The sequence below is a fragment of the Myodes glareolus genome, chromosome 17 (assembly GCF_982192425.1).
Source record: "Myodes glareolus chromosome 17, mMyoGla1.1, whole genome shotgun sequence".
Lineage (NCBI taxonomy): Eukaryota > Metazoa > Chordata > Mammalia > Rodentia > Cricetidae > Myodes > Myodes glareolus.
In genome coordinates, this window is record NC_142042.1 from 39,830,928 (window position 1) to 39,844,651 (window position 13,724).

A 13,724-nucleotide genomic window follows, 5' to 3' on the forward strand; every position below is an offset into this window, starting at 1 on the left:
AGAAAACAGGGTAAATGGGGAAAGTCTGAATTCCAGAGATAGATCAAAGGTGGAAGTAAGAATTAGTCAGACATCTGGATGTAAGGGTGTGGGAGAAGGAGGGGTTGAAAATGACTCAGATTTCAGAGCTGGATAATTGGAAGGGGAAGAATGCCAATCACCAAGGCAGAAGAGACAGACAGTTAACTTGGAGCAGTGGGAGTTGTCTCTGGTTTGGGAAATTTTAGCTGGAAGGAAGTGGTGGGACACTTCCTAAATTGATATTTTTAGGAATAGTCTAGTGCTCAGGAAAGAGATGAGGGCCAGTGAAAGACTTTGTGGATTTATTAGAAAAGACATCAAAATGGGGACTGATTACCCTTGGAAAGGGTCAAGGATCTGTGCTCTGAGGCAGGAAGATGGTTTCCTGACTTCCTGACCCTTCAGTAAGGCATTTGGGTGGGAGAGGAAGCGCATTTGGAGAGCATAGCATTTTTAATGCACTAAAATGAGTGAAGTTGAGATGAAAAACTCTGTGTACTTGAGTGTAAGAAAGGGGCAGCAGGTTTATGGAAAAGAAAGCTGAGGTCAAGCATCCTTCAGAACTACCTTTGTTAGGACAGAGCCCCATGACCATGTAGTGTGCTAAGATCTGGCCTTGAGATGAGAGAGCAAATAGGAGGGACAAGCATCCTATCAGTAACAGCATGACAGGCACCTTAAAGGCAAAGAGAGACTGCCTTTTTAAATCTGGAGAGGCACTACATCCTGAGAGATAGCTCAAGGTCAAAGTGAGACAGACAGACAGACAGACAGACAGACAGACAGAGATGGAGACAGATAGACCATGGAAGTAACCAAAGGGAGGAAGGAAAGGAAGAGGTGGGGAGATGATGAACGTAACCATAAGATATCCATGATCTCACTGAATCATGAGGTAGAAGTATAAGTGTGTCTTTCTAGAACTTTCTGTATACATGGACAGTATTTTCATTGCTAAAATTAATGAGATGTTAATTTGTGATTGTTAGGTTTTTGTTTTGTAGAAAGGTTATAAAGCAACATGTCTCTCTGCACTGTCCACAATCTAACACTGTTAAGTCCCTATGGAGAGGAAGATAACAGTAAACATACTGTATGGCAAGTTCTCTACACAGTAAGCACTTGGTAGTAATAATAATGGTTATGCCCTAGATTGCTATAGTATTATAGAGGAACGTCTACTTTTTATTTGAAGCCCTTCATTCCTCTTTCAAGATTTTTCCTAAAATGGCATAAACAAACAGCTCACAGTAGAGTATGTTCATAAGAACACAACTTTGAAGGTAATAAAACAGCAGTGGTACCAAGAAATTGCCTTCATTCAAACTGTATTTTTGGTTCAGTTTGATGGCTTAAATTAAAGTGCTGTAAGCTGTCCCTAGATATTAAGCCACTTACATGCGAATATAATTCAGGGAGAAACTCAGGAGATTGAACTTCATGCTGGAAATCTCTTGCTGGGCAATACCTTATAAAGTACCGGGAAGAAAGCTGCACAGGTTGGTAGCTTTCCAGTAAGCATAGTTGTGGGACAGAGATTGGAAATCTAATCAGAAGAGCTGAATTCTACAGTATGACTTGGCCCCATTGTCTGAAATCCTGTGACCATCTCCTCTGGCCGCCTGTTTTAACTCAGTGTAGAGAGAGAGTTCAGGTGCCTTCTAGGATGCAGTGCGCAGTTGTGAAATTAGGTCAAGGGTAATCGTGTGAAGTGCTATTTCTCATCCAAGTAGCTTTCTAGCCACATATTGCTCATTGAGTGTAGCCATGGAGTTTTGTTACAAGTCTTTTTGGCTTATTACTCTCTCCACTGTTTGCATCTCCTAATTCTACCTACTTATCCGAGCCCCACAAGGTCCTGTTTTCTTTGTTTCTCGGTCCTTTGTTTCTTTGTTTTCTTTCCTTCTTTGGCCTTGCATTTCATTCTGCTGCTCTTCTCCCGTGTTTCTTTCCAATTGCACAAACGACATCCAACCTCAAGACCCAAGTGCCACTTAGGTCTGAGGGATCCACCTTACCACCTGCCTACAGTGGACAATGTGGTGCTGTCACTGCCAAACCAGCAGTTGTAATACAACTGTCACTTTATTACATCCCACCGCAAGGGCAGACTTACTTTCTACATATCTTAAGCGCACCTACTGCCTAAGATGCCTTGAAGGAGCCAGGAAAACACTCTAAATTCTCTTAAAACTAAAAAGAGAGAAAGAAACAGAGACAGAAACACAGAAAGAAAGGAAATAACTTGATGATTTTTAGGTTCGATAAAACTTTTAGTGCTTCAAAAATATTCTTTACATCCAGGCAGTGATGACACATGCTTTTAAGACCAGCACTCAGGAGGCAGAGACAGGCAGGTCTCTGGGAGTTTTGTTCCAGCCTGGTCTCTGAATTGAGTTTCAGGTTAGCAAAGAATTTTGAAAAAGAAAACAAACAAAAAAACAAAAAATATCTTTTCATGGAAATACTGTCATAAAATGTTATTTTAAGATTTATAGGGTGAAAGTTTTCGGGGGCCTAGAGTATAAGCCTCAGTACCCCCTCATGGCTCAGAATAGGATGTCTATGGCAAGTGAAGATCTAAGGGGGGAAAAAAACCCCTCAAGTATGTTACTTCTGCATGTTCTTTATTTTTTACCTTCCTACTCAGTGCCTGTCCTCTTTAGCTATTTCTATGTGGTCTCTTAGCAAGTAATTTCGTGAGATTGACGCTATGTAAATTTGACCGTTAGAATAAAGAGTGAAAGTTGTCTCTCATGGTATTGGGGAACGGAAAGGTCATTCCATTGCCCGTGCCAGAGAAGTTACATTGCTAAGGTGTTTTGGGGATAAATTCTATTTTGAAGGGAAGAATCATGGCTTTGCAAGGTTTTTACAAATTTGACAGTGACTTTTCCAAAAGACAAGTGTTCCCGTAGCTCTGCAAACAGGTTCTTCCATGTGGACATGTACGTATACACTTCCTATGGATTTGTCTATCAGTCTGTCAGCTATACATTTACTGTATAGTCTCGTGGGCTCCAACACAAAGTATCCCAGGGAGGCATAATGTCCAGTGCCCACAAAGGTCACAATACAGCCCTCCCTACCTTACATTGTCCTGGGCTGGTAGGACCTCCTTTCCTAATGAGAAGGTGCAGCTTGCTGCAGTCCCCAAACTGCTTTGTTGACATTACCAAAGAAAACCCAACATATGAATGCCTATGACATACTTCTTAACTTTTAAAAATTGTGCAGTGAATATTGTATTCACTGATAATAAGCCCACATGTTCTAAAATGTCAGTGTTCTTTGCTTTCAGCCAGAAATAATTCAGCTGGCAGCGCTGGAGAGCTCAGACCGCTCCGAGGTTCTGATACACTGTTGACAATGCAGAGAGTTCTGGGATATGAGTAAAAATCCAGATACAATTAAAAATCCACATGTCAGTCACAGAACATACAAATACAGGTCTTATGTTTAGAGGCCATGTAAAACAAAACTTTGCAGAAAAATATGCGATATTTACATATCTTTAATCTTTTGCTTAAGGGTTTTATCACCATCTCACCTACATATTTTTGCAATTTTAAGGGTGCAATTTCAAAACAGCATCATTATACTTTATTGTTATGTATAATTGTTTACTGTCTGCACCCAAGATAGTAAGAGAGATTGTGTATTAGATAGAAAAATTTAAAACACTGAGTTCAAGAAAGAGAGTGGGGAAAGGGAACCAGTATGATGAAAAGGGCCCATGCCAGTAAATACATTGGAACACATAGGGTATTTTACAGATGGCCTTTGTCCCTTTTCGCATCAAACACAATAACACTCTGCTGGAAGCTAACAAGAAAAGTGTCAGTCGACTAATAATGGCAGTGGTGGCATCAGCCATCAATTTCAGGGTATAGTTGTTGAATTGATTGTGCGTCAAGAAATAATTTTTTATATATGTCTGAGCAGACAGTTGATCAAATTTACTCCTGTGAAATCTAAAGCCCAGGGATTTTATATATTTTAAGATTAAGTTACTTTTACGTGTGGAAGCTGCCATCACAGCTTAGGAATGGCAGCTGGCTCTCACTGGACAAATAAGACAGAGTGGGAGGCCACAGTGTGTTTTTAATATACATTATTTCCCCTTTAAGCATAATTTCAGGTCTGTCTTATGAAACAAATGGGGGGTGTTCTTCTAGTCATGTCTCGGCACCATATGATGTGTAGTTCGCATACATGGAGCCCTGTGAGATCACTACAAATACAGCTGGGGAGGAAGTAAGAGGAGTGTGCCCATGATTGACCACTAACACCTAAGGCAGAGGAAAAGCAGTAATCTTCCTTCCCATGATGGGGAGAAACATTGTTAAATTATGTGACGACCACGAATTCCTCCTACAGAATTATATCCACCTTTTATAGTCAAGTTGGTTGACTCTTCCACTCTACAGGTTGTCTGTGATTTGCCTGGATAGATAGAACATCATGATGTAATAAATACCGGGAATCAGGAGCATAAATCTCCAGACACCTTAATGCTTGGGGCTTCCATCTTTTTGGGAAGCTGCCCTAAGACACAATCTGGCTAGTTGGTTTACAGAAAGATCTCGTAAGAATGAGAGAAGTCCAGTTATTCTCACTGTACCAACTGAGGCAAACCCCAACTGACTGCTTAGGTAGCTGAACAAAACCCAGGAGGGAAGCTATGACTCACTTGTAGCTTTATAGTTGATCACTACAGGGAACTACACAATGGGAACCAATGACCACAGATTTAGGGACTCTAGCTTATAATTTCTTATTTTTAAGTTCTTAAAAATTATGTGTTCAGGAATTTTGCCTGCATGAATTTCTGTGCTCTGTGCACACACCTCATGCCTGCTGAGGCCAGAAGAGAACAACAGGATCATCGTGGAGCTGGAGTTACAGATGGTTGTGAGTCACCATGTAGGTGCTGAGAATCAAACCTGGATCCTTCGCAAGAGCAGCCAATGCTCTTAACCACTGAACCACCTTTCCAACCTTTCTATTAGTATCATGTTTTATTACAAGAAAAAATAAGGTCAGATTTGAAAGTGACCAAGAGATATGAGGGCATGCTTTTCTATTTCAAAAATTTATAGGGTTAACTGGGATTTAGATATGATTTTTCATTCTCAACATTGAAAGATTTTTTCTTTGCTTTTAATTTGAGAACTCATTCTCCAATATATATGAAAATACAACAAAACTAAATTTAAATATTATTTTAATATGACTTAACACTGAATCAGAAATTTGAGAGTTGAGGGTTAAATAACATTTAGATTATTCCCTCAACCGAGGAAACTAATAGCATTTGTAAAAATAGGATTAGGGGTTTTTCCCCCTTAAACTTCTCAGCAAAGCAAAAGAAATATCTACAATCAAATTATCTCCAAAGCCTTAATTAAAGTCAGATCCTTAAAGAGAGTTCAAATTCCTTGGGTTTATGCTAAGCCACACAGAGAAGCATCAAACAATCATTTCTCAGTTCATTTTCAAATACTTCATACTAACATCCTTTTATTCTTATGAGTTCACATGTTTATATCCTAACATTAAATAAACATATCTCTACACACCAGCATGAGATCATTTCCATAAAGAATACTGTTTGTGAGGCATTCTTTCCTAAATACCCTCTTATCGAAATTCTGGAAAACATTCCATGAAACTTAATTAATTTGAAACACCCAGCCTTTCCATTATAAAGTTTTTCCCAAGGTGTCACTAGCGAATCTGGGGCAAAATACATTTGTACATAAGTTCAAATATAACGGTAAAAGCTGACTGGAAATCCTGTGTTTGCAGCAGAAGTTATATTCAGAGTTGCCATAGCAGCCACCCACGTTCTCTCTCACACACAAAGGGGTGGTGAGGAAAAGAGAAGAAAGCAGTTAGCAGAGAACAGAATCTATTGTTGAAAAGACAGCGGTACCCATCAATGTAATTACAAGCAGGGATCCTAATTCTTAGTCTGAAAAGAATTTAATGATAGAAGATTCCGTAGCATTGGGCTGCTCTCTAATCTCATCACTGTCTGTACCCCCAGTTTTAAACTGTACTGGATGGTAAAATAATGTAGGAAGAAGAGGACTGTTGGCTAACCATGAACATTTGAGCTTTCAAAATTTAAAGTTTCCCTATCTGGGGCGTCTTGAAAACCATTATCACCAAGAAAATCTATGGGTCAATAGATCTGAACAAAGGACATCACTTTCTTGGTATCTCTGATTATAAATGGGTAGAATGAGTGCATACAGCTACAAAGTGTTGCACACGTTTTTAAAAACTATTGCACATAATAGATTATTAAATATAAATAATTATTAAAAGATGTTGATATGTATTAACATTAAAAATTAGTTTAGTAATAAATGAGTAAAGGTGAAGCCTGAACCACAGTAAGTGCTCAAGAGATGTTTGCTAAGGTCATTATAATTAATTATTATTAATACATTATTAGTCTTTTTTATGAATAGAACAGTGCAGAGTACAAGGCATCAGTTTCCAGAAGAAAGGCTTGCAGGTATTCAGCAGAATAGAGCTAAGATAAAACGTGAAGATTCCTTGAGCACACAAGAGGCTGATGTGCTGTCCCATAGCAATGTTTTTGAAGGACTATTTAGGATACTAAAAGGCTAAGCATTTTATTCTAGTGCATATTCATCACCATGGACAAAGACTGGATACACAGCAAAATCTAACTTCTATTGGTGCTAAAAGAGGGTACCATATCTGGCTTCAGAAAGCACCATGCAATTTCCCTTCCACCATTTGTTTGATCACATATTCATGTGCAGATATATTTAGAGTCTCTACACAAATATAAAAATTCAACATCAGATTTAGCTGAAGGCATAGATGAACAATTGCCAAATGCCTTCTGATTCACTCATTTCAAATCTTCCCCGTGTGACTGAGTACTGCATATTCCAACAGGAGGAGCCTGTAGTCACGCAATGGGATGAATAGGAAAGAATATGCGTATTCACACATTTCATTCAGTGGCAAGAGGTACTTTTCCTGTATAGGAGAATGCAAAGCTGATAGACTAAGGACACAAAAGAATTAGAGGAACATTCAGATTTGGGGGGGACAGAGTGAAAAGGCAAGAAGGAAATCGTGACAAACATTTTACAGCAGATTGCAGGAAGTGGAGGCAAAACAATAGGATAAGCTTCACTTCCGGACAGTAAGGGGTACAATTATCATGGCTTAGAAGCTTTCAAAAGTCTCAGTCCAAACACTTAAGAAGCTAAAGTGAACTCATTACCAGAAGTTTGAGGCCAGCTTAGGCTGCATAGTCAATTCTAGACCCATCTGGAAACAAGAAAAAACCCTACCTTTACAAAATGAACAACAGCAATTCAAATCTCTTCGAGTCTGTACTCTGTGACCTCTAGATTTCTCTTGCATTGGAAATGCTATGAACATTGGTGCTACTTAGTAATCTTTATTTTCAGTCTTAGAGAGACATATCATTACTTAACACTTGAGACTCTCCCTGCTTTCAGGGGCAGCCTGATGTGATTGCATTAGAAACACTCCCACCACCCAAGAGCTTCTGGCGTATAAAAATAATCCTGAGTTTTTCCAAGTCACTAGAAATAATTGAATTTGGTTTCAGTTGGGGCTGGATTCTTATTTTTTTTATTATTTTACAAACCTTTTCTTGATAAGGTGAGACCAGAAAGGAATAGATCTGGGAACTACTGAGAAGAAGAGGCCCCAAAGACATCTATCTACCTTCTCTGTGCTTCTCACCACGTTTTATGGACAAAGCCCACAGAAAACAAGTTTGGAGTTAAAGCCCACAACTCCAGCCTACTGGTGAAGTTGAGAAAGCTGATGGCCTGCACGATGGGGTCAAGTGCTCCCTGCCAAGGCTGCCCTTTTCCCCTTCCCTGCTGGCAGTAACACTGTGACTGCTCAGTCCCACTTCAAGGTCTTGGGATGCTTATACTCAGAGCCTGGCTCCTATCACCAAAATGATGGCAAATATTCAAGAATAAAAGGAAAATGTAATTTCTAAAGATATTTTGGTTAGTTCTGTGAGGAAATATCAGAACACTGATTGAGACTTTATGATGATGTAATTACCAATAACAGAAGAGCATTCTAAAATAAGAGTTCTTTCGTCCCCAGCGCCAGGCAATCTGAGAGCTTGAGTAGGCAGCCAGGAGCCCAGACAGTTCTCTAAACTATGCTATTAGAACCTAGTGGGGAGTGCTACAGAACAAATTTGTTTCCGTTAACTCTTATTAAATACAAAGGCAAATATATTTACAAACAGAAATTCCAATCGCAACATATTTTTTTTATGTAATCAGCTACCCACACATGACCTCAAGAGAATCAGCTGTGTTAACGTTGTTCACAGTACAACCCGCAATTGTTAAGAATAAATTGAATACTAGTTTTCTCTATTCAACTCTCATTACAGTGCAGGAAAAAATTTCACACTTGGGAAAGGGAAAAGACATTCCAAGGACTAGGCATTATTGATCACTCCTTACCGTCAGATACATGGCAGCATAGACACTGAGGGCAGCTTCTTTGGATGGGAAGGTTTTCCTTGCTCGCATGATGAGATCTGGGTTCCCTGTGCATGCTTCCTCTCCACTGATGAACTGTGTGTACTGTTGACACCCAAGAGCTGTGTAATTGGGCTTACACAAGGCCAGAAAGTGTGGAGCCAGGTTGCCTGTGACCACTTGTCCAGCATTTACAAAGATATCTGTAGCAAACAGCCCAAACGTGTAAATTCCTGGAGAAGAAAGAAAGCAAACGACATTAGCTTTCTTCTTGTTTAATAAAAAAATTGAAACTATAACACATTCCATACAAGCAAGTGCTCAGTTCTTTTCATTTTACATATCTCTAGTTTATTCCTTGACTTTCTGGAGTTATTGGGGGTGTTAAATTATTTAACATATTGAGCTGCCTTCCACTGGTTACATTTTCATGCATGGTAGGTTTGTGAGACATAAGATAAAGGAAGATATTATATTCTGAGACTATGTTTGGGTGATGTAGGTTTGGAAACAAAGAGACAGATCCCCTAAGAGGGTGCAGTGGATAGTGTTTTACTGATGTTAGCAATTTCTATTTTTTCCTTTTTTTTGACATTTTTTATCACACTAACATAAAGCAACGTTTTGTTTATAACAAATCTTGTCATCAACAAAAATGATATGCAAAAAACATAACCATCAAAGATACGGTTACGATGTGAAGAAATGCACTGGTTTCTAATTTGAGGTAATAAAACTCATGAGAATTTTTATTTTATTTTGATTATTTTCAAGGCTTATTTATTTTATATGACATGTGTGTGTTCATCTGAGTGTATATCTGTGTACCACATTTGTGCAGGTTCCCGTGGAGAGCATTTCACATCTCCTGGAGCTGGAGTTACGGGTGATTGAGAGTCACTGGATGTGGGCTTTGGGAATAAAACCCAAGTCATGGTAGAAGCAGGCTGTACTTTTAACTTCTGAGCCATTTCTTCATCTCCAAGGACTTTTAAACTTACAGAAAATAATATTTCCCAAAGAATTGGCCTATTGAAAAACCATATTAATTTTATTTATATAGATAAATGTTTTTTCTTCTTAGTTGTACACTTTGGAACTGTTTGTTTTTCTGAGACTTCCCTCACGACTGGCTGTTGTATTGGGAAGTCATCATGAAAACTGCAAAGGATTAAATATTTTTTCAGTATTGGATCCATGGGATTTTTTAATCTTCAAAATATTATGTAAGATTTCTTTATGCACAAAAATATACACATAACAAAACTTGAGTATCCAAATGTCAAGGTGATAGAAACATTGATTTTTCTATTTTAAGTTTCAAAAGAAAACAGCACGAATTCCTTTCCTGATTCTTAGCAGTTGCCATGAATCACACCAAGGAAAGGCTGTGAAAGGCAGAAACTCAGGGGAGGCAGAGAGGGTAGCAGACTGAGGCCAATAAGATGCTAGCGTACATAAGCTGTCCTTCAAAAACCTCAGAGCTAAGCACTGGCATCCATCCATATCTGTACTCCTTTGAAATGTAGGCTAAGATGTACTCATTTTTTTTTTTAGCTAAACTGATCTTTTTATCTAGTGTTAATAGGTCCCTTGTTTAAAATAGAAATATTTGGGAAGAATATAGAAATGTCTCTTGATACTTGAAAAGTTCCCGAATATGTCTTCAAACCAAAATGTCAGTGTTTCAGGTCCAAAGCCAATATTGCTGTGGATGACACAGATCATTTTTGAAGTGGGATCTCATAGACACAACCACCTTTTTGAGAGAAGGCACGGAGTCCCTATGCAAAGTGCAATCTCTTTATGCAGTGTGGCTTTAGTGACAGGCTTTCCTTTTCTTACAACAAATTTGAAACTTCAGGTCACCATAAAGGAACGAAAGAAAAGAAAACATATCTAATCAGTGAGAACCATGTCGAGTAATAGGCACACTTTACATTGTCGTACATGTTCTTCAGAAATGCAGGCCAATGCCGAGAACGTTTCTTCAACGACATAACCGATTTGCTTTGATAGTTCTTAGGAAAGTATTGATTTCAAGTACTTTTAGTTTTGCAGATGCCACAGAAGTCATTGATTATTACTTATTTTATTATTAAATGGAACGCTTCCAAAGAAAAGTGAGTTAAGAGCACATTACTTACACAAAGAAAAAATTTTGAGGTATATACATAATCTTAAAAACTGTATATGAGTATTTTATATCATTTTACATAATATTTATTATAAAATATTTATCTATTTTATATAATATTCCTTTAAAAGATAACTGGGGGCTTTGGAGATACCTAGAAGAATCAGGGCCATGGGCAGCTCTGGAGGCTAAAGGCCCATGGCCCTGATTCTTCTATGCCTCGTCTCTCATGTAGCAGCTACAGAACAGTGTGGTGGTTTCTGTCTCCAAAGCTCTCTCTTGAGCCCCATAACGTGAGACATACACTGAAAAGTCGCAGGCTTCTTGGTGAATCTCTCAGTGTTCATAAAAATTCATCTTGCATGCTTTTAAATACACACAGTGGTGGCCATTTTAATCTAACACACCAGGAAGTGATAATTTACAGTAAACTAGGCTGTCCAATGAAACTGGTTTGTCTAAATTTCTACTGAATTACAAGGATGCTTAGTAATTTGCCATTTTGTTAAGTGTTGACATTTTCATGGTGAACACCAAAGTATCAGTGTCTCTTGTTTTCTAACAAAAATGTCACTATAACTCAGTTTGCATGAAAACCAGCTCAGAATTAGAACAAGGAGAACAGCTTATTAAATATGATGTTTTTCTTGGGCCATGTTACCACTCAGGATTACTATTATTCATCATGCATACATTTTGAAATTTTATATACACACACTAAGTCATTTTTTTTTCATTGCAGACACGCTATTTTCTTTAAAAAATAATATTCAGGGGTTACAGTCTTGATTTCTTAATGTGGAAATTACATCCTAGGTCATCTTAAAAGTTGCCTTATATATGTTTATTATTATATTAAAGTAAGTCAATGGATACATACCAAGAAATCGGACAGTTCGGCGTACCAGTGGATTTATATAGCAACAGTCTCCAGTTAAGATGGTTTTTTCCTGGTTTTCAAAATCCCTTGTGGCTAACTGTAGGCAAAACACGGCAGTTTCTCCAACTATTATCTTGCAAAGAAGTAGAAGATTAAAGGGTGTTAGAACTTCAGAAGGCTATTTTCATTTAAAAGGTAGAAACTATCTCAATGTAAAACTGAAGCACAATCGCTAAGTAGACCCTTCAATTTTCATTTTGTCAGCACATATAAATCACATTTCTCTCAATTTTAGAAAGCATTAAAATGACAGATTTTTTAAATTCAAAGTAGACTATAATACCTGATATATACAAAAATTCTTTTTTTAATTGATTTTTATTGAGCTCTACATTTTTCTCTGTTCCCCTTAAGGGAATTCTAAGTTATTCTCATGTGAAATTTTCACCTTTAAAAAAGTGACTCTTTGCCCACCTGCCATCCAGAGGGCCATCGGAGGGGTGAGTTTGCTTCGGGCCCGCGGCAGGGGCCCGGCGAGGAGGAGCTCGGACTTTCCCCGACCCTATAGACTCCCAGGTCACCCTGCTCTGCTGGCTCCACCCTGCTAGCGCCCCCGCCAGCCATCCCAGCCTCCAGCCAGAGGGCCATCGGAGGGGTGAGTTTGCTTCAGGCCCGCGGCAGGGGCCCAACGAGGAGGAGCTCGGACTTTCCCCAACCCCATAGACTCCCAGGTCAACCTGCAGTGCTGGTTCCACCCTGCTAAGCTCTCCTGCCTGCCATCCCAGCTTTCATCCAGGTACAAATTTCTATATTTCTCCCTTCCCACTGGGGCCATAAAATTTCCCCAGCTCAGCTGCCTTGCACACTGGGCCTGCTCTGTAGGCATATCCCGAAAAGAGGGAGTGCCTGTGCTTCAATAGCCTACCTGAGGAAAGGTAGGCATTCTATCAGTGAACTCCCTGCCCAACAAGGGAACCTGACCCGCTACCAGAAGTTCCAATAGAGAGCATTTGAACGAAGAGATGGGCAGATGCCAAGGCAAGACCTCCTCCAACAATCTGAAAAACAACATGGAAACACCAGATCCCAACGACCCTACAACAGAAGGACTTGAACACTCTAACACAGATGAAGTGGAAAAAAGTGCCATTATGAAAGCAATAGAGTCCCTTAAACAGGATATGAATAACTCCCTTAAAGAATTGGACGAGAAGTATAACAAAAAGTTTGAAGAAATGAGTATAGAAATGGATGAGAAATATAACAAAAAGTTTGAAGAAATAAGTAAATCCGTGAATGATACCCTGAGAAACCAAGAAAAAACAATCAAACAAGTAAAGGAAACAGTCCAAGAATTGAAAACTGAAATGGAGGCAATGAAGAAAACACAAAACGAGAACCGGCTGGATATGGAAAACCTAGGTAAACGAACGGAGACTACAGAATCAAGCATAACCAACAGAATACAAGAGATAGAAGAACGAATCTCAGATTCTGAAGATACCATAGAGAAAATAAATGCTCTGGTCAAAGAAAACGGCAAATCCAACAAATTCTCTTCACAAAACATTCAGGAAATCTGGGACACAATAAAAAAAACCAAATCTAAGAATAATAGGGATTGAAGAAGGAGAAGAACTGCAGATCAAAGGCTCAGAAAATATATTTAACAAAATTATAGAAGAAAACTTTCCCAATCTAAAGAACGATATTCCTATGAAGGTTCAAGAAGCATACAGAACGCCGAATAGACTGGATCAAAAAAAAAGTCCCCTCGCATATAATAATCAAAACACAAAACATCCAGATTAAAGAAAGAATATTAAGAGCTGCAAAGGAAAAAGGTCAAGTAACTTATAAAGGTAAACCTATCAGGCTTACACCAGACTTCTCTATGGAAACCATGAAAGCCAGAAGATCCTGGATGGAGGTACTGCAGAAACTAAGAGACCATGGATGCAAACCCAGACTACTATACCCAGCCAAGTTATCATTCACTATCAACGGAGAAAACAAAATATTCCAGGATAAAAATGAATTTAAACAATTCGTAGCCACAAATCCAGCCCTACAGAAAGTAATAGAAGGAAAATCGCAACCCAAGGAATCCAACATTGCCATCAATGCCTACAATAACCCAGACATCTAG

The 13,724-nt window shown here is 38.7% G+C and overlaps 1 protein-coding gene across 1 annotated transcript in view; it reads right to left on the reverse strand.

Moving 5' to 3' along the window:
• Positions 1 to 13,724, reverse strand: part of Plppr5 (phospholipid phosphatase related 5) — a 109,646-nt gene that overhangs the window by 46,280 nt on the left and 49,642 nt on the right. The window contains exons 2-3 of the mRNA XM_048456953.3: positions 11,576 to 11,708; positions 8,541 to 8,791 (exon numbers count right to left, since the gene is read on the reverse strand). Of these exons, the coding sequence (XP_048312910.3) occupies positions 8,541 to 8,791; positions 11,576 to 11,708 (384 nt within the window). The remainder of the gene's footprint in view (positions 1 to 8,540; positions 8,792 to 11,575; positions 11,709 to 13,724) is intronic.